The following is a 21957-nucleotide window of genomic DNA, read 5'->3' as shown; positions in this document are numbered from 1 at the left end:
GACAATGGTATATCATACACTGCAGTTGAGGAATAATGGGAAAGTAATTCTGCTTTGAAAGTTGATAAAGTTGGTCCTTGAATGTTTTGGTATACTTACTGGAGAGCTCTGTCTCCACCCATTCAGCATCTCTTAAGCCTTAGCCCCACCCATTTCTGTGGGTGGGACTAAGGATTCACATGTGAGGCCATGTGCTAAACAGAGTGAGTAGTTTAGTAAACAACCAAAGATTAAGACTAAAAGTGGTAAAAGTAGTAGCCTGTAAAAATACACTTTCTCGTCCTTGGCCTATATCCTAACATGACTTTGGTGCAGGTAATGTTGTTCTTCACATTACATCTGGTAAACACACACACTATATCAAATAACATCTACGTTTATTTGTCACATGCACAGGACACAGAAGGTGTAAGTAAACTGCTCAGTGAAATGGTAACTAGCATAGTAGCAATAGCAAAACCAGAAAGTGTCCAGGTAAAAAAAAATGGTATAATTATTAGATGAAGCTTCTCCGAAAAACACTTGTCTAAATTGATGGGTCATGTGAAGAAAATTCTATAACCACCCCCAAGCCACATCTAGCAGATGTGGATGGGTCACTATTGTCTAGAGATGTACACATGTTCATGAAATACATTAGATGGCCGTAATCACCCCCAGATACAACATGCTAACTTGATGGGTCATGTAATCATCTGGCGAAGTGGAGACTTTTGTTAGACTAGCTAGTTAGCTAAACAACGAACCGGCATAATCCCAACTCATACTACTACCAATACAAACATTGTCATAGGGATAGTATGAATCTGCAGGTGGCTAAAGCTAACAACTAGAGTCAACATTAGCTAGCTAACATTAGGCTATAACTAGCAATCCAAATGAATTTATGATTTAAATAATATTACTACACAGATCAGACACATACCATTAGCTAGCGAGCCAGCAAGCTAACGTTCGCTAGCTAGCTAGCTAACAGTACGCTTTAACTTGCAATGAAAATGACTGAGTAAATTAGAAACGTATAATATCTGAAAATGTAGCTAGACATACTCATATACATGGATGAACGCTTTACGGTAGACTGGAACCATTTAACTCAGTTTTGTTTGTAGCTACATCTTGTTTGGACAGCGTTGTGTCAAGTCACTCCGGTTCACACTGACCGTGGCGTGTGCAGAAAGTAGCCCATCACTTTTTCCAACTGATCTGTCGATAGTGCATGCTAAATTCAAGGCCTCAATGTCTTTGAGAAAAGTAGCAATACTTTTGTAGTTCTTGAGGACTAACGTTATATCTTTCAAAAACGGCCCGGTAGAAAGGACTATCAACACATACTGAACAGCTCATGTTATAGACAGATGAATCCAAACTCATCTCCTGATATGTCCAGGCCATCCATTATCTCAGCCAATCATGGTCCCATGCTTCATGAGCTGAAATAAAATATCCCAGAAATTCTCCATAGACACAAAAAGCTTATTTCGCACACATGTTGTGCACAAATTTGCTTACATCCTTGTTAGTGAGCATTTCTCCTTTGCCAATATTAATCCATCCACCTGACACCTGTGGCATATCATGAAGCTGATTAAATGGCATGATCCTTACACAGATGCACCTTGTGCTGGGGACAATAAAAGGCCCCTCTAAAATGTGCAGTTTTTGTCACACAACACAATGCCACAGATGTCTCAAGTTTTGAGGAAGCACGCAATTGGCATGCTGACTGCAGGAATGTCCAAGGTATCTGAGACCAACAGATGTATATCTGTATTCCCAGTCATGTGAAATCCATAGATTAGGGCCTAATGCATTTATTTCAATTGACTGATTTCCTTATATGAACTGTAACTCAGTAAAATCTTTGAAATTGTTGCATGTTGCATTTATATTTTTGTTCAGTATGAATTGGGAACCATGTGTTGACAAATACAGGAGTCTGGGCACTGGCACAGATACAAAACACTTCATTTGAAATTAAGTTCCATCACAATCCTGTTCACACCACACACCTTTCATTCATAAGAGCTTTCAACTCAAACCGTACTGGGATACTGGGATGACTGCAGAGCATTGTTGAACTAACATATTCACTAAATACTTGTGTCATTGCTTGTCTTTGCTGATCAAGATAAACCAACGAGAGACTTCAGACACTATGTCCCAGTCTATGAAGTCAAATGCATTTCGAAAAGCTTTCTGAACACTGCAAGGAACATGTTTCAATGTCAATTATCTCTCTGTCTGTGGCTTCTGCCAGGGCATTAGATATGAATTCTCTGTAAAACTTGTGGTTAGCATTTGGTCCAAACATCGAAATTTGTAGGAGGTGAAACATGTTAAGTTTATCTGTCAACACTGTGAAGGACAGTCCTTTGCTGAGCCATGTCCCATAAAAGATGAGTCCAGGTAGTGTGTGGTAACCTTGTTGGTTGTGGGGTTTAAAAACCTTACGTGAACATCCATTTGCTTTAGCTTGTTAGGTTCACATTTTTCAGAGTAAATCATTCACGGACACTAGAGAAGCTTAACCAAGTTTAATTATTCCCAAAGGGTCGTTACAGATGTAATTCAGACAAAAAAAAACATTTCTCACCATCACAAATATATATACTCCACTTTAGACACCCCTCCTTCTCTCCAATCCTTACATCTTATGGTTCGACAGTAAGAGGGTAACAGGATAATATAAACATTATTTCTCCCTTTGGGGGATCTGACCTGACCTCCTCAACTCAACCCCTCCTTCGCCTAATCCACAGATGTCCTCTCGTATCACCAGTCGCACTCGGTGACTCTCTCCCGTCCACCCAGCACATTCCACAGCAACTGTCTTTCTACAGATCTCACTCCTTTATATACTATGCGTCTGATCTATCATGTCTTTAATATCTCAATGTTCAAAGTTTAGCCCGAATCCAACAAGCTGAAGTGGTTTGTTCTGCGATTCGTCAAAAAGCAGCACATTACAGTCCCGTGTGTCTCAGTTGGTAGAGCATGGCGCTTGCAACGTCAGGGTTGTGAATTTGATTCCCACGGGGGACAGTTACGAAAAATGTATCTGCTCACTACTGTAAATTGCTCTGAATAAGAGTGTCCGCTAAATTACTAAAATGTAAAATGCTATTTTGCAACTTGTCCAGGAGGTGGTGCCGCAAGTAAGGTGCAAGACTATAATTGATCTTGTAGGCGGTCTTCTCCCCACAGGCATATGACTTTTCTATTATACTGTCTGGAAACATCGAGTGGGAAATTGTGGTGTTGTCATCTGCACTTTTGCAAGAGTAGTGGGAGACGACACTTCATTGTCCATAGGATCTCTGCACGCCATGAAATCATTGTTTCGGATTCATGAAGAGAGTTTTGAAGAGGACTCAGGACTCTGCATGTAAGAAAACTAATAACAATTCGGAACTTTTCTCAGTATTACCGTGGTGTCTCATTCTTTCACAAAAGATGTCCACAACACAATACTTTCCAAATGCTCTGTATCTACCATATATCTGTATCTACCCCCCCCCCCCCCCCGACCTTGCAATACAGTACTCCCCTTATCCTGTTAATTGGTGTGGGGTCATGACTTTTCCACTCTATCACACCAGAATATCTCCACACAACTTTCAGATCTCCCATACAGGTGAAGTGTGCCTGCGATATTAGGTATCAGATGAGCGATGTTGCCTAGCTATCTAGTGATTAGACCTTTACACTACACAGATAGACAGAGCCAGGGGTCCTTCTATCTCTGCACAGACCACAGGGGCCTTATATCAGTGGGTTTACACATTGTTCAATTTGATCATAATAATTATTGGATAACCAGGCATTTAGAAGTATAGGCATGCGGCTGCTTGTGCTGCAAGATTGCATGTTTGAATCAGGATTAGTTAGGTTAAAGTTATCATTGAAACAAAATATTAATGTGATACAATTGGTTTTGTTGATGCAATTGGAACAAACATTTCCTAGTGCAAGAGGAATGTTAACTTGTCAAGCATATAAAAACCATAGCGTAGAATAGCCTGGCCTGACCATAATAAAGTTCTGTTAATTATGATGTTTTATTTTGTATGTGGTTTACTTTTAGATTGGCCTGTAGGCTGTTCAAAGGCTACTGGCTGCAGAGGAGATGAACGATAGACTGTAAAGTTTACGGCTTTAGGGCAGCCACAGTATAGGTACTTTAGCAATAAACCGATTATTATGTTAGAGTTTTCCTATCATGGGAAGTAAACAAATATACAAATTTTTGTTTGGAGACTTATGTATTACATCACTTTTTTAATAGAAATTATAGCTAAGTGCATGAGTAATTGTGTGTGAGTGTGTGAGTGTGTGTGCATCCGTGCAGGCGTGTGTCCATGACTTCCCATTGAAGATGTCGACCTACACAGCATCACGCCATCATGATTTCTGTGGGATGATAGGAGCCATGACGCTGTTTAGAATGAGAAAGAAAGGAGTGGCCTTCACAGTTGTGCTCTAAAGGACATGTGCCAGGGTTGTACCTTCTCTCACACACGCACACACTGGCAGGACGAAGAGGAAATTGTTATATTGCTGATGAGAATGGTATAAAAACCCGAAAGATTACTTTGGCATCATATTGTGTTGGCCAATAAAGGATAGTCAGCCTGTTTAATCACTTTTTTGCTCTGTCACCCTTCTACTCATTCAACTTTTCTTAAATATTTGATTTATTATGAAATTAGTTCACACTTTCAAAGTAAAAACATAATAATGGTAACACTTAATTTTACAGCCCACTAATTACCTACAAACTATAACAGTGTGATTACATAATTATTACTCGATAATACTTAATAATAGTATTCGCATCGAACACCAGGAAGTACCAATTGTCACCAAGACGTTACCAAATATTGTTGTGTGTTTGCATATGGGGAGTGTGCCAGACAGGGCTTTCATAGATACAGTATAAAGAGTGTGTGGAGAAAGAGCCCCATAAAGACAACAATATAAGTACACTGAACCCTGCTCAAGGACAAGCCTGCTGAGGAAAAGATAGAGCGAGATAAGAGGAAAGCAATATAGACTACAATACCGCCAGATTTCACACATCAGTCTTGGGATTTCAACCGAAAACCCTCTATTAGGCTCTCTAGCCTTCTGGTATTTGTAGTTCAGCACAACAGTGGTACAAGCGGCACTTGTGTCAATGAACCCTAATGAGACTAGTCTAAGAGCACTGATTTGTAAAAATGTCCCTTAGTTGTTCAATATAGGGACCACTACTATGAAATACTGCACCTGACATCACCAGTGGACTGTCCCCTATATCCACTGTTGAGGAAGAACTATCTCTGGCAGATCACCTCTTGTCTTATCACCCATATCTGTGTGTTATCACAGAGAGATTGAAGCATCTTTTGGTTCCCCATAGCCTCAGTCATGGAGCTGCAGAGGCTGTACCTCACAGATTACCTTGACGTGTAATAGTGATGGACACAGTCCAGGCAGGCCAAACATAAGCATAGATCTTATGATGAGATGACTCTTGTCCTGATATAATTAATAATAATAATTACCTACCTGAGAAGTGAGTGATAGATAGTGATCGCCCAGTTCCAAAAACATCCCCTTAGCCCTGAACCCTTGGCAACTCAAGGTTTGATAATGTGATGATTTCTACCTCCCACTTCAGATGGCTTGCCAACATTTTCATCAGTCATTTTTGAAAAAGAACAGACCCCAGTATTTTCTAATAAGAAATATGTGAACCACCAAGTAAACTGAACCATATAGTGAAGCATGAGCGCAAACACAAGTGCAATCGCTGCTGTGTTTCTGGGCCATGTCATGCGTCTCTTTCTGCTGATATGTTCTGATGCTACCCTGTGAGCCTGAAAGGAATGCCCTAACTGATTACAATCTAACATTCCTGCCCCTTTTACAGCAGCTCAGGGTATGACAACCATGTGGACAGAGAAAGTAGTCTCTGGCCATCATTATTACTTGATTATATATGGGTTAGAGAATAACAGACTAAGCTTTGTCAGACTGTATAAGGTGTGTGCAGAGAATGATCAGTGATCGCCCAGTGTCATCCCTCCCTCCTCTCCCACACAACGGGCACTATGGCCGGGAACAGGAATGGGACCTTGAGCCTTCCTCATGGAAGGCCATGGTCTAAGGTTCACACTCTTGGAGTAGAGACCATATCCCAAGCAGGCCCTGATAAGATTCATGAGAAAGGCTTTAGCTACACTACAAAGTCAAAAGTTTGGACACACCTACTCATTCCATGGTTTTTCTTTATTTGTACTATTTATACATTGTAGAATAATAATGAAGACATCAAAACTATGAAATAACACATATGGAATCATGTAGTAACAAAAAAGTGTTAAACAAATCTTCAAAGTAGCCACCCTTTGCTTTGATGACAGCTTTGCACACTCTTGGCATTCTCTCAACCAGCTTCATGAGGTCGTCACCTGGAATGCATTTCAATTAACAGGTGTGCCTTGTTAAAAGTTCATTTGTGGAATTTCTTTCCTTCTTAATGCATTTGTGCCAATCAGTTGTGTTGTGACAAGGTAGGGGTGGTATACAGAAGATAGCCCTATTTGGTAAAAGACCAAGTCCATATTATGGCAAGAACAGCTGAAATAAGCAAAGAGCAAAGAGAAACGACAGTCCGTCATTACTTTAAGACATAAAGGTCAGGCCTCCTGGGTGGCACAGTGGTCTAGGGCACTGCATCGCAGTGCTAGCTGTGCCACCAGAGACACTGGGTTCGTGCCCAGGCTCTGTCGCAGCCAGCCGGCCAGCTCTGTCGCAGCTGGTGCGCGATGCACAATTGGCCTAGTGTTGTCCGGGTTAGGGAGGGTTTGACCGGTAGGGATATCCTTGTCTCATCGCGCACCAGCGATTCCTGTGCCGGACCGGGCGCAGTGCACACTAACCAAGGTCGCCAGGTGAACAGTGTTTCCTCCGACACATTGGTGTGGCTGGCTTCCGGGTTCGATGAGCGATGTGTTAAGAAGCAGTGCGGCTTGGTTGGGTTGTGTTTCGGAGGACGCATGGCTTTCGACCTTCGTCTCTTCCGAGCCCGTACGAGAGTTGAGACAAGATAGTAATTACTAACAATTGGATACCAAGAAATTGGGGAGAAAAATGGGGTAAAATATATATATATTTTTTTACAGATATCAGAGGGACCCAAACACAACGTTAAACTAATCTCTGATACCACCTGTCCAACTGTAGGTCATAAAGTGCTCTGGAATAGAAGCTCCCATCGACCCAGAAGTATTTACATTCAGTTAAACAAACACACGTGCTCAGGAGATGGACATCAGCCTATGAATTACAGCAACTCTCTCTCTCCCACTCTCACTACTCCTCTCTCTCTCTCTCTCTCTCCTAACTTTTCACTCTTTCTCTCTTGTAAACTCCTTTCCGCCACCCTCTTTCTCTTTCTCTGTTTCTCCCTCGCTGTCTCCTTCTCGTTTCCTCCCTGTTCATTGACACAAATACAAGTGAGGCAAACCTTGAGTTAATGGGGTAAAGCTGGAATAGGGGTAAGGGGGATAAGCGCAGGGGTTTTGTGGGCCGTAGAGGGCGGTGGCGGTATGTTTGTTATTTTGTTTTCCCAGTTTCTCTGTCTCCTGGTAACATTCTACCATCCTCATTGCCCCGGTTAATTATCAATCAGATGAATGTCTCTTTGCTCGTTCTGATTGGCATTTGCTGCATCAGGCCAGATAAAACAGGTGACATCACACCACTGATACTAGTCATGGGGTGGGGTGGCTGATGGCTTCGCCTTTTCCTGCCCCTGACTGTCACCCCTGGGACTTACAGACAGACAGGCAGGCAGACAGACAGAGAACGAGAGAGAGGACTAACACACAGAGGCCTCTCTCACTATATCATCCCTTCACTGGAAAAAAACCCATCTAATTTTTGTTATTTATTCAAGTGATCGTATTGAGATTAAAACTCTCTTTTGAAAGGGGAGACCTGCCATAGTACGACGGCAACTAAACCGACACTCCATCCTAATCTACCTGGAGTTCCAGGCTCTTTCTAAGCTGTGAGGTGCTGTGGAATAGCAGCATGGGTAGACCCACTATGAGCCGTGCCACTGCCCTGCTCACACTCCTGGCCTGTCTGGTAAGTCCTTCTGTTTCTCCCCGATGGCTGTTACCCAGAGGTAGAGACGGAACGTTTTGTGTTGATGGCGTTTCCATTTCCACCACTGGTGTTACAGGGTGTGCTAGTTAAACAACTTGCAAGTGTCTACGTTGCCATTCAACACTAACAGAATCACAATAACTCAGAATCCAGTACTCGAATGAGACTATATTTCTTTGAATATAATAATAGACTTAAAGGAAAGTGTAACTGTAATATCTACTGGGATGTGTTTATGTTAATGCAAAGTTTAGGTGTATGTAATATTATACAATTCATTGTAAAAATAGAGGGACTGTAGTTTTTATACTTATTCACTAAGGGACGACCGTCATGTTTACTTAGTGGTCAATAGTCCAATAACGTTTCCTCTATTGTTATAAAACAGAGATGCCGGGAACTTGACTGTATTGATGCAGACGAATGGACTAATTGAGGGAGTGAAGATATTCTTTCACTACCAATTTATTGCCACCTTACTAAACAAGGCAAACATATAATCCAGTGATTTAGCCATGTTGAATGCAGAAACAGTCAGGTACTCAGAAATAGTGAGCTGATCTGACATTTTGTTTCCTTCTGTTGAAAATTGTCTCTCTATTCCTGTACATACTAATACTATCTGTGCTGGTGATTAAGCCTTGAAACATACAGTAACTTACTCTCTCCACCCCCTTATTGTCATTACGCACAAACAGGTTAAAAAAACAAGGCGAATACAGAAGAATATTTGTAGGCCAGAAATCAGTTGAAAAATAGATAGTGGAAATTAGAAGAGTATCCCAACCAGAAGGATGAAAAGGTGAAAGTGTATTATGGCTACACCACCACTATCTCCCCTCAGTCATACTAACTCTGTCATTTCACTAGGATCTTCATTTGAGCCCGTTTGCTCCAGCAGGAAATAATCCTCCAGCAACAGGAAATGTGAATTATTATGTGGATTATAATTAATGGACATTTTTGTAGGGGTTGATACACTTTTCGTTAGGGCAAATCAAGTCAAAGTGGTAATGACAACATTTTTAAAACTCAAATACACTACAAGTTTGCATTTCCTGCCGTGCAGGACAATTCTCAGCAACAAATAGTGATCAAATTGAGATCCTACTGTGTATGTCTCCCCCAGGTTGTCTTAGAGGCCCGTCATGAGCCAGGATACTGTGCCTTCTACGAGGAGTGTGGTAGAAACCCAACGGTGGTGGGATCACTCCTCCCCCCCATAATCCCCTGCCTCAACTACAGTCGTGCCCGAGCCCTCGAGGGGGAGCACTACCAGCAACTCAAAAAGGTCAGTGGTTCTGGCCCAGTAACTCTCTGGGTGGTTCTGTCTGTTTGCTCTGGAGAGCGCACGCTCGCGAGAGAGAGAGAGAGCTGACAGCGGCAGTGTTTTAAAGCGACAGAGCAATGTCAAGTTTCAGGTAAATGACCTTACTGTTGCTATGATTCTAGGTGTGCCCCATGCTGGACCGAGGAGAGGGCAGCACCACCGCCTGCTGCTCTATAAAGCAGCTCAAGTCCCTGGAAATGAGCCTGATGCTGTCCAAGGCAGTGCTCATGCGCTGCCCCTCCTGTGCTGACAACTTTGCCCACCTCCACTGCATCAACACCTGCAGCCCTGATCAGACCACAACCATTAACGTGACACGCACCATGAACATCACCACCTTGGGGATTGTCAAAGAGGCTGTGGTGGGTTACCAGGCCTACTTGTCCACCTCGTTTGCCGACAAATCCTTTGAGTCCTGCAAGAACGTGAGGATTCCCGCCACGGGTGGGTATGCCATCGCTACCATGTGTGGACGCTATGGCTCAGCACTGTGTACGGCTCAGCGCTGGTATGACTTCCAGGGAGACTCCAGTAATGGCCTGGCCCCACTGGACATCGACTTCAGGCTGATCCCAGAAGGGGTCACCGAGGGGATACCCGATGGGGTAGTGCCTTACGCTGGGAGGGCGCTGGGGTGTAACGAGATGACCCCAACAGGGGCAGAGGTTTGCTCCTGCCAGGACTGCCAGGCCTCGTGCCCGGTCGTACCCTCTCCCCCACCCCCCGCAGAACCCTTCACTATCGGGGGGGTGGACGGCTACCTGGTGCTATGTGTGATCTTCCTCTGCGTTCTCATTCTAGCCTTCCTGCTCTTTGTGCTCTCCACCTACCTCCTGAGGAAGGAAGAGGGCAAGGACTCTGAGAAAGGGAAAGGAAAGAGGAAAGGGATGGATAAGAATGGGAACAACGTGAGTGAGAGGCTGATTGAACCGTGGGAGGTGACGTGTACAGACAAGAACAGCCTGGCTACTCAGGAGTTCCTGGGTTCTGGGTTCCGGGCATGGGGCACCCTCGTCGCCTCACACCCCCTCAAGGTGCTGCTAGCGTCGGCTGTGGTCACAGCTGCCTTCGCCACAGGACTCATGCACATTGAACTGACCACCGACCCGGTCCAGCTGTGGTCAGCCCCAAACAGCCGTGCCCGTATGGAGAAGGACTTCCATGACAAGCACTTTGACCCATTCTTTAGAACCAACCAGATGATCCTAACAGCGCCGGGCCGACCTGGTCACTTCTACGACTCGTTGCTGTTCGGGAAGCAGAACTTCAGTGGAATCATTGCCAAAGACCTGATCCTGGAACTTCTAAAGCTGCAGCGAAAGATTCAGGTAGAGTAGAACAGACACCAACACTAATGGCACTACAATTGGTATTACTGAAATATCATGAACATTGTGTTAGTAGTAGTTCTACCAGTTCTATGATAGAGAACATGTGATTATTGACATATTGTATTTATTCTTAATGATTGTGATAATCAGAAGTCACTAAAGTAATGCAATACTAAACTCCTTTATTGTTTCAACTCTTATCTGCAGAACATTGAGTTCTGGTCGAATGATCTGAACCGTATGGCAAGTCTGAAGGATGTGTGCTTCGCACCCCTCAACCCCTCCAACCCCTCCCTGACTGACTGTGCTGTCAACAGCCTGCCCCAGTACTTCCAGAACAGTGTGGCCAACCTCAACGCTAAAGTCAACATGACGGAGCTAGGAGTGACCAAGGAGGTGGACTGGAGAGACCACTTCATCTACTGCGTCAAGTAAGTCTGATTTGTGACGCGCCTCCCTTTCTGTCAGTGAAAACACAATCAGATTCTAGGGCCTTTTTTTAAATATTCATTTACCGTTGTTCAAATATGTTTATATCATTGACAGTAAGGCAGCTAAATGAAACATGATCTTGTATGCCCCATTCCCTGCAGCTCTCCCCTGTCGTTCAAAGACATCACTGACCTGCAGTTGAGCTGCATGGCTGATTATGGAGCACCAGTCTTCCCCTTCCTCGCAGTGGGAGGATACGAGAGTAAGTCTTCATGTCGTTTTATTTTTTTGTAATAATACTTTCTTGCATTCTTCTTTGGCTCTGCTACCAATCCCGCAGAACAGATGCCGACACTAACCTAGTAGCTTGATGACACTTCATAGACTAGATGACTAGTGGTTCTCCGTAGCTCAGTCGGTCGAGCATAGCACAGCTTTGGCGCTTGCAACGCCAGTATAGTGGGTTCGATTCCCGGGACCAACCGTATGTGAAATGTGAGTCGCTTTGGATAAAACCATCTGCTAAATGGCATTTGTTATTATATATCAGATGAATCCTGTGTATTAACCCGGCTTTCGTAATCTCCCCCCTCTCAGAGGAAGGCTACACTACAGCAGAAGCTCTCATCCTGACATTCTCCCTCAATAACTACCCTCGAGATAACATTAAGTTCAAGGTGGCCCTGGAGTGGGAGCAAAGGTTCCTGGACATAGTCCAAGAGTACCAGAAGAGTCCAGGAAACCCGTTCACCTTTGCGTACATGGCTGAGGTACGTACGTAAGCACACAGCCAGGAATATCTCCCATACAGACAGTCTACTTATTGATTACCTGCCTTGGAAGACATTACATGGTCATAATATTGAAACACATTGCTTTATTAGTCTATAATTACCTCTCTCTGTTCTCTACCCTCTCTCCTTTTCTTTATATATCCTTCTCTGCCACTGCTCTCTTCCATCTCTCACCCCTTCTCCGAACCCCTCTATTTCCCTCTCTGTAGAGGTCACTGGAGGATGAGATTAACAGGACGACAGCGGAGGACATCCCCATCTTCATGATCAGCTATGCTGTTATCTTTGTGTACATCGCTGTGGCTCTGGGGGAGTACACCTCCTTCAGTCGAATACTGGTGAGACCACTCGGGGAAATACAATGTGCCAATTTGCCTTTCAACTGCTGCCATTTTAGCCGGACACACACAGAAAACACTTGGCCCGAAGCAGAAAGTGAAATCAATAACCTTAGTAGTTACACAAGGAAAGAAAGGAGGAAACGACTGTATAGATACAGCATGTCCAGATGCAGGCAGTCATATTCTCTAAAATTGCTGATTTTTATGCCTGCTTAGCCTTTTGGAGGGCTAGATGGAACACAAATGGAATTCTCCGTAATGTCAAAAACTGTAACGCTAGTTTGTAAAATAGATGAAGCACTGTACTGTATATGACTAGGGTGGATTTGAAAGGTTTTCCTATGCCATACAGGAAACTGTGGTCAACAAATGCCCCTCTGTGGTGTCCCTACAGGTGGACTCGAAGTTCCTGGTTGGTCTGGGTGGTATCCTGGTGGTGGGCTGCTCTGTCCTGGCCTCCATGGGTTTCTACGCCTGGATCGGTATCCCCTCCTCTCTGATCATCCTCCAGGTTGTCCCCTTCCTGGTGCTGGCCGTAGGAGCTGACAACATCTTTATCTTCGTCCTGGAGTACCAGGTGTGTGTGTTTTAAACCTGCTTATCACTCTGCTGGGCATGGCCCACGGTCTCATACTCCTACTGCTCAGCTGCTTTGAGTGTGTGTGTGTGCGGGTGCGTGTGCGTGTGGCTGTAAGACACTTGACTGTTTTGGTATTCCACAACGACCGGTTGTTCATTTGGTTCACTCATAATGTTCTTCGTCAGGTGGCAGTATTTTCTCTCTCCGGTAATAGTAAAACTCTCTCTCCCAGAGGGACGCACGGAGGCCAGGCGAGAAGAGGGAGGAGCGGATCGGACGTGTCCTTGGAAATGTCGCTCCCAGCATGCTCCTGTGCTCTCTCTCCGAGTCTGTCTGCTTCTTCCTGGGTGAGCTCCCACTGGCGCACTCTAGAACATAGGAACAGAGCACACAGAAAAGACACGGTTATTTCTTGTCAGAGAGACCCTAACCCTGTAGTAATTCATCAGGTGTGCAAATATGTAGACTCGTCCACCAGCCGACTCTCTCTGTCAAACCTATGTGGTAGCAATGAGCCTGGGTACAAGGTTAGCAACAACGCGTTCTTTCAAAAGTCGCCGTCAATGGCAATGACAATAGTGGTCTATACATACCAGGATGTAGCCGACATTCCATCCGTTTAATCAATTCCATACACATGGCGCCTGTGAAGGGGGTTTACATACTCTATGTTAATGACTAACCACTCCTGTACCTCACCTCTGTCCCCCAGGCGCTCTGAGCACCATGCCTGCTGTCAAGTCCTTTGCTCTGTACGCTGCCCTGGCTGTGCTCATGGACTTCGTGCTGCAGATGACGGCCTTCGTGGCGCTGCTGTCCCTGGACGCCAGACGGCAGGACGGGAACCGCTGCGAGCTGGCCTGCTGCGTCACCGTCAAGACCACGGCCCCCACCAAACCCAACGAGGGTTTCCTTCTGCCCGCCATGAGGAAATACTATGCCCCCGTCCTCCTCCACCCCGTCACCAGGGTCATAGTGGTAAATAAACGATTGTCTTTTGACCTTTTATACATTGGTGTTCCCTCTAGTTAGCTCAGTTGGCTGGTTTTGGTTGCGGTTGTGGTTGAAGTCCTCCTCCTCTCTCCCTCTGCCAGATTGTTGTATTCATCTTTATGTTCATCTCCTCCATCTACCTGATGTTCTATGTGACAGTGGGTCTGGATCAGGAGCTGGCTATGCCCCAGGTGAGTGACACCTGGACTACTGCTTGAAAGCACCTCCCATGACCCTTTATTCATTCATTCTTTCATTCATTCATGAATAACATATAACAACATACAGTATGAACGACAGGAAACAGCCTAAATAACAGTTCATTTTCATCCATGTACTGGCCACGTGACACCTTCTCCTCTCATCCTCTGTCTCAGGGTTCCTACATGTTGGAGTATTTCAAGTACCTGTATGCGTACTTTGAGGTGGGCGTCCCAACCTATTTTGTCACGACAAAGGGCTTTAACTTCACCAGCATAGCGGGTATGAATGCAACCTGTTCCAGTGTGGGCTGTGACCCCTTCTCTCTCACTCAGAAGATCCAGTACGCCACTGAATACCCTGACCTGTGAGTAGTCATTCGATTTTAAATTAAACGGAGGATTAAAAACAATAATAATAATTACATTTAGAAAGCTAGTTATTTTCACCTGGTCTCAAAGCACTTTATATTGGGTGTGGGTAAATTGGCTTGTATACACTGAGTGTTCAAAACATTAAGAACACTTGCTCTTTCCATGACACAGACTGACCAGGTGAATCCAGGTGAAAGCTATGATTACTTATTGATGTCACTTTAATCCACTTCAATCAGTGTAGATGAAGGGGAGGATACAGGTTAAACTTATTTTTAAGTCTTGAGACAATTGAGACATGGATTGTGTGTGTACCATTCAGAGGGTGAATTGGCAAGACAAAAGATTGAAGTGCCTTTGAATGGGATATGGTAGTAGGTGCCAGGCACATCCGGTTTGTGTCAAGAACTGCAATGCTGCTGTATTTTTATGCTCAACCGTTTCCCGAGTGTACCAAGAATGATTCACCACACACAAAAAAAGTGCTATCTAAAACATTAAAGGTTTCTTCTTCAGCTGTCCCCACAGGAAAACCCTTTGAAGAACCTTTTTTTGTTCCAGATTGAACCCTTTTGGTTCCAGGTAGAACCCTATTGGGTTCAATTTAGAACCCTTTCCCTAGAGGGTTCTACATGGAACCCAAAATAATTCTAACTGGAAGCAAAAAGTGTTCTAACTGGAACCCTATGGGGACAGCTGTTGCCCTATGGGGACAGCTGAAGAACCCTTTTGCAAAGGACATCCAGCCAACTTGACACAACTGTGGGAAGCTTTGGAGTCAACATGGGCCAGCATCCCTATGTAATGCTTTCGACACGTTGTAGAGTCCATGCCCTGACGAATTGAGGCTGTTCTGGGGGAAAAGGGGGGGGGGGGGTGCAACTCAAGATTAGGAAGGTGTTCTTAATGTTTTAGATACGGAGTGTATATTCAAACACTACTTCCTTCTAACGGTGTTGTTGTTCTGTTTCCAGTCTGTCTCTCTGACTCCTCCCTCACCCTTTTCCCCACTGCACTCAACCTTGAACTTATTGATATCCGCAAGGCCACCTCACACACAGCCAATCACAGCGCTTACTGATCAACCCAGTTACGCAAAACACATTCAAGAATAGATCAGGGACTAGATGGATAGAAAGGCTATATCATCACATCTGATGAGCAAACTATTAATTCTTAATCTAGGGTTAGGATTAAGGTTAATGTTAGGGGTAAGGGTTAAGGTTATGGTTAGTGGTTAAATAGCCTTTGTGGTCAGAAAGCGCCACACTTCTGTCCTCTCTAGCGTGGAGATAAGGTCTCAGGGCTGCTGGTATCACCACCTCATTAATGCACCTTTGTTTTCGATTTGCCATATCAGCAGCTGGTGTTGTAAACGTAAAAGGTAGTACTCCAAAGCCAAAGTTCGGGCTGACTCTGGGGGTTTGCGTGAACGTTGATGAAAGTGAAATAAAATAAGGGGGAAGTTCGTAACGATGCCAGAATGATGGGTACTTTCTGATACATAACGGTGCTTGTTTTAATGAGTCCCAACTCATTGATATGATTAACAGATCTTACATGGCCATCCCAGCAAACTCGTGGGTGGACGACTTCATTGACTGGCTAAACCCTGGATCCAAATGCTGTCGGCTCTATTCCATCGGTCCTAACAAAGGGAAATTCTGTCCCGCGAGCGAATGTGAGTACCAAGTACCTCAGAGACAGCCGGACAACGGGAACTAAAAACAAAGAACATTATCCTCTCTGTTTGTTATGCATGAATATAACATAAAGAAACATGTATCTAACCTGATGTATAATGTGTTGTGTGCGTAGCGGCCTTCCTGTGTGGGCAGAAGTGTATGAAGACTCCTATTAACGGTGTACTGAGGCCCGACAAGGAGCAATTCAACCGCTTCCTACCAGACTTCCTAGGCAACAGGCCCGACCTGCAGTGCCCTAAGGGGTGAGTGTCACACACACACACACACACACACGCACACACACACACGCACACACGCACACACACATGCATGTGTGTAATGGTCTGTTTCTCTTCTTAACAGAGGTCTTGGAGCCTATGATAAGGCTGTGATCACAGATGAGAGTGGAGAAATTATAGGTGAGGAATACTGAATATTATTTATCACATTTTAACCTAATACACAGACAATAAAGCTTCAGAAGTCGAAGGTGACCTGTGTCTCTGTGTTGTTAGCCACCAGGTTCATGGCGTACCACACGGCCCTGACCACCTCCAAGGAGTTCACTGCAGCTCTAAAAATAGCCAGAGAGCTGGCCCACAACATCACCCTCAGCATGAGATCCATACCTGGCACATCCCAGGACTTTGAGGTCTTCCCCTACACGTATGTTAGCTCAGTGTCTTCCTCCTTTCTCCTCGTCTTTTTCTCCACTTCTCACATCTTTCCGTATACATCTATTCCTCCTTTCCCCTCTGGGAGAGGCTGTGGACAAGCATCAGTTAATCAGACTGTCCTCCTCCTCTCCTTCCAGGGTGACCTATGTGTTCTATGAACAGTACCTGACCATTGTGTCTGAGGGACTGTTTAACATCTCCCTGTGCCTACTGCCAACCTTTGTGGTGTGCTGTCTGCTGCTGGGCATGGACCTGCGCTCCGGCGCTCTCAACCTCCTCACCATCATCATGATCACCGTGGATACCGTGGGCGTCATGACACTGTGGGGCATCGACTACAACGCAGTGGCTCTTATCAACCTGGTCACGGTAAGGAACCAGAGCACTACTTGTGTTGGCGCGGGTGCAACTTCTTGCAACGTGTCTCAACTTCAGCACCAGTTTGAAACCTCATAAATCCTGTTTGTAAACGTGCTGTAGATAGTGTCCCCTATCTTTACTCCCTGAAATGGACTATAAGCCACTGTCCCCACCCAAGCTGCACTTGACATAAGCAAACATGCGTTTTTACACCCTAACCCTCCCCCTTCCCTCTCTGTCTGGTCCACAGGCGGTGGGTATCTCTGTGGAGTTTGTATCTCACATGACACGATCCTTTGCCATGAGCATCCAGCCTACACATGTAGAGAGGGCCAAGGAGGCTACTGCTACTATGGGCAGTGCGGTGAGTCCAAGTGCCAGACCACACAATCCCTGTACAGCCATTAGATACATGGCCTTGTCAAAACTATAATATGTGGACACTTAATGGACTTTCTTTTTTTCTTTTTTCTTTACGCTGAACGTATGTTTGTCCCTGTGCGGTTCTACAGGTGTTTGCTGGCGTCGCCATGACGAACCTGCCTGGCATAGTTGTGTTGGCATTTGCCAAAGCCCAGCTCATCCAGATATTCTTCTTCCGTTTAAACCTGGTTATCACTCTGCTGGGCATGGCCCATGGCCTCATATTCCTGCCCGTGCTGCTCAGCTACTTTGGTGAGAGTGTGTGCGTACGTGCGTGTGTGCGTGCGTGGGCGCGTGTCAACCAACAGATTAGTCACTGAATGAAGGTTTTTTCACTCTGTGACCTTTTTTGGACTGATACCTTTTTCCCAATCCTGTGTGTCTCTCAGGTCCTGGAGTGAATAAAGCAGTGTTGCTACGGCTACAGCAGGCCAAGGCCCAGGAGCTGGAGCTGAGTAGCCATGCCAAGAACATCTACGACAACATCGGCTATGAAGACCAGGAGAGCAGCCCCAACCCAGACACCACCCCCCATCACCCCGTACGAACCCCTCACCACTGAGAACCTCAAAAAGGTTGCGATAGAAGAGACAATACCCCCCCCCCCTCCCCACACAGAGACAATCTCTGAGGAACAGCTGGATAAAGTGGTGAGAGTGGGCCATTTCTGAACACCACCACCTAACCAACTGTTTCCAGTTTATCTACATATACCTCCATAACCATAGGAACCGCAAGAGCCCGAAGCAAGGACAATGTATGTGGCAAAGCAGGGTCTAATATAGATTCTATATATTGAGCCATATGTGCAGATCTTCATCTATGGCACTAGCGGCAATGTCCCATTATTCAGGAAAGGCAGGACTGAAGGCCGCAATAGACACGACCGTGCAATATCTACTACCAGATGAACTGTGTGGAGTGGAGATACATAACCACGTACTGAGCTGAGGGACCTATTGGTCGTTCAACAGACACATCACTTATAATAGTATACTGTGTAATGTAGACATGTAGTCTCTCATCTCCATATTCTGTATGTGACAGTTTCTGCCTGAGCAGGAGGAACTGGCAGGATGATTTCTGCATTGCAAATTAGGCAGGCACAAAGTGGTTCCTAGTGAGAAATTACATACAAATATGCTAACAAAATTATTTTTTTATACTATTAGAATTGTTTTGTGTCAGTTAAATGTAAATGTATGAACAAAATCTGTTCATCAAGTATTCCCACGAATAAAAAAGAGATGTGATCATGTCTGAATGTAATCAAGGTAAGAAAGTATAGTTATTTTCAAATACAATCTCTTTTTGGTTGTGGTCAATTTGCAGTGTACAAATTATTATAATTATGTTTCGGTTCCCCTACCATCCACTCTGACAAAATTCGGCCAGCAGCTGAATCTAGTTGCTTTCCCCTAAATTACAGTAAGAGAAAACACTCCAGTAAATAATTATTTTCTGTATTGTTTGTAAAAAATGTGAAATGACTATTAAACATGTCTGTAAAGTATGCGTGACTTGACTTTGTAGGCTGTGGTAAACCCAGGAATAAAATGGCATAATGATTTTCATAATAAATGCATTACATAAGCACAATGGGGCCGATTCCAAACGAAGTTAGGCCGATGGAAATCAGAAGTAATTCCCTTTTAATGTACCTTTATCTCCATGCATATTCTGACCTTGAACATACGCATGAGAATAGCATGCCATTCACCCGCTATTCATTTGGGTGGAGGTAGAATAAATTAAGGCGAGGCGGAGGTGTGTCTACAGATATGCCGTATTCTGACCTTGATTTAATTTCCTCATAATTCCAATCTCATTAAAAACAACACCATTGTCCATGCACTGTGATTTACAATTTGATAAGTGCTATTGATAAGAGCAGGACGGAGTAATCGATTTGGATAAGGGAATTGCAAATATAAATTAAACTTGTTTTAGATATATTTTACCTTATAATCGCTTAAGACAAATGTGAAACCAGTCATATGGCATTAAACTGACGCATATTAACACATCAACTTTCTGACAGTAAAGTTTATGAAATGCTGTGCCATTATGCAGAATTGAAATTGTACGCCTATTAACTTTCAGGAATGGGAACTCTCAAATGTCTTAATTATAGGCTACCCCCGATTTTTTAAATATGTTAAATATTAGCCATTATCAGTATCGGCCGTCAGTAGGCCTAATAACCACACATATTTAACTCGTGGTGGTTCCAAACTTCTTCCATTTAAGAATGATGGAGGCCACTGTGTTCTTGGGGACCTTCGATGCTGCAAACATGTTTTGGTACCCTTCCCCGGATCTGTGCCTCGACAGACAATTCTTTCGACCTCATTGCTTGGTTTTTGCTCTGACATGCACTGTCAACTGTGGGACCTTATATTGACAGGTGTGTGTGCGCGCCTTTCCAAATCATGTCCAATCAACTTCATTTACCACAGGTGGACTCCAATCAAGTTGTTGAAACATCTCAAGGATGATCAATGGAAACAGGATGCACCTGAGCTCAATTTCGAGTTTCAAAGCAAAGGCTCTGAATACCTATGCACAAAAGGTATTTCTGTTTAGAATTCTTTATCAATTTGCACTAATTTCTAAAAACCTGTTTTCGCTTTGTCATTATGGGGTTTGTATTTAATCAATTTCAGAATAACGTAACGTAACAAAACCTGGAAAAAGTCAAGGGGTCTGAATACTTTCCGAATGCACTGTAGGCTAGTTAACTTGTTATGGAGCGGAGCGCAGACCAATCTGTAACATTTTGAACCCGACCCATGGCGCAGTACTTTGCCATGTCATCACAAACGTTCATGGTTAGTGCAGGCAACTGGCCTACTATTGTACACTGTTCTCCCTATTATAATTACATGTGCACTAAACTTCCAACATTACCATGGGTTGAAGAACTGAATATGGCAATTTTCTAAATTAATCAAACCACCTTTTTCTTTCTTTAGTGCTTAAAGGCTCTCCAAACCAGTTTTTTATGATTCACAAAAACATTCCTATACCTAAATAATCTACAAGATCAGGGTATTTTTAAATCTACCAATTGATTGATAAGTCTAAATACCAAATACTGAGAAGTGCGCAGGAAAGACATCAATCTCTGTCTGAATCGTCCCCAACATCAAACATTAAATCAAATGTTATTTATCACATGCGCCGAATACAACAGGTATTCAATTTCACCTTACAGTGAAATGCTTACTTACAAGCCCTTAACCAACAATGCAGTTTTAAGAAAATTCCTAAATAAGTAAAAGATAAAAGGAAAAAATCATTAAAAAGCAGCAGTAAAATAACAATAGTGAGGCTATTTACAGGGGTACCGGTACAGAGTCAATGTCGAGGTAATTGAGGTAATATGTACATGTAGGTAGAGTTATTAAAGTGAAAATGCATAGATGGCAGGAAACGTACTACCATCTGTAGTGTCTTGCGGTCGGAGGCCGAGCAGTTTCCATACCAGGCAGTGATTGCAACCCGTCAGGATGCTCTCGATGGTGCTGCTGTAAAAACCTTTTGAGGATCTGAGGACCCATGCCAAATCTTTTGTCTCCTCAGGGGGAATAGGTTTTGTTGTGCCCTCTTCACGACTGTCTTGGTGTGCTTGGACCATGTTAGTGTGTTGGTGATGTGGACGACAAGAAACTTGAAGTTCTCAACCTGCTCCACTACAGCCTCGTTGATGAGAATGGGGGGCGTGCTCGGCCCTCCTTTTCCTGTAGTCCACAATCATCTCCTTTATCTTGATCACGTTGAGGGTGAGGTTGTTGTCCTTGCACCACACGGTCAGGTCTCTGACCTCCTCCCTATGGGCTGTCTCATCGTGGTCGGTGATCAGGCCTACCACTGTTGTGTCATCAACAAATTGAATGATGGTGTTGGAGTCATGCCTGGCCATGCTTAGGCCATGTTTAGTCTCAGGGTCCTTAGCTTAGTGATGAGCTTTGAGGACACTATGGTGTTGAACACTGAGCTGTAGTCAAAGAATAGCATTCTCAATGATGTTATATAGTTATGATTGTAAAGATAGCTGATGTGTGGTGAGCTTCGTAGCACAGAGTCATCATCCAGTTGGGTGTTACACATATGAGCTGAGATCCATTGCTTTAGGATCTGGAAAAGCTCAAATCTTTATTACGTGAAGTCTCTTGAATTCAGACCTGCTCCTACCTTACTAAGGCAATACAATGTATAGTGCCAGACTCCCAGGCTTTGGCAGCTGAAATGTATTTGACGGGTGAAGTTA

General features: G+C 44.1%; 1 protein-coding gene across 1 annotated transcript; it reads left to right on the top strand.

The window, feature by feature from the left end:
• The first annotated feature begins 7782 nt into the window (after positions 1-7782).
• On the top strand, positions 7783-19197 carry npc1l1 (NPC1-like 1). The gene is made up of 20 exons (XM_020474906.2): positions 7783-8142; positions 9293-9454; positions 9616-10821; positions 11032-11255; positions 11418-11518; positions 11854-12026; positions 12260-12388; positions 12786-12968; positions 13204-13318; positions 13684-13949; positions 14066-14155; positions 14342-14532; positions 16093-16220; positions 16358-16487; positions 16588-16643; positions 16740-16890; positions 17039-17270; positions 17512-17625; positions 17774-17936; positions 18074-19197. Exons 1-20 carry the CDS (start codon positions 8086-8088, stop codon positions 18244-18246), a joined length of 4044 nt encoding a protein of 1347 aa, XP_020330495.1. The 5' UTR covers positions 7783-8085; the 3' UTR covers positions 18247-19197.
• Positions 19198-21957: the final 2760 nt, after the last annotated feature.

Source organism: Oncorhynchus kisutch, linkage group LG3 (assembly GCF_002021735.2).
Source record: "Oncorhynchus kisutch isolate 150728-3 linkage group LG3, Okis_V2, whole genome shotgun sequence".
NCBI classification, from domain to species: Eukaryota; Metazoa; Chordata; class Actinopteri; order Salmoniformes; family Salmonidae; genus Oncorhynchus; species Oncorhynchus kisutch.
Note: the sequence above shows the minus strand (reverse complement) of the source record. Positions and strands in the feature narration are given on the sequence as shown.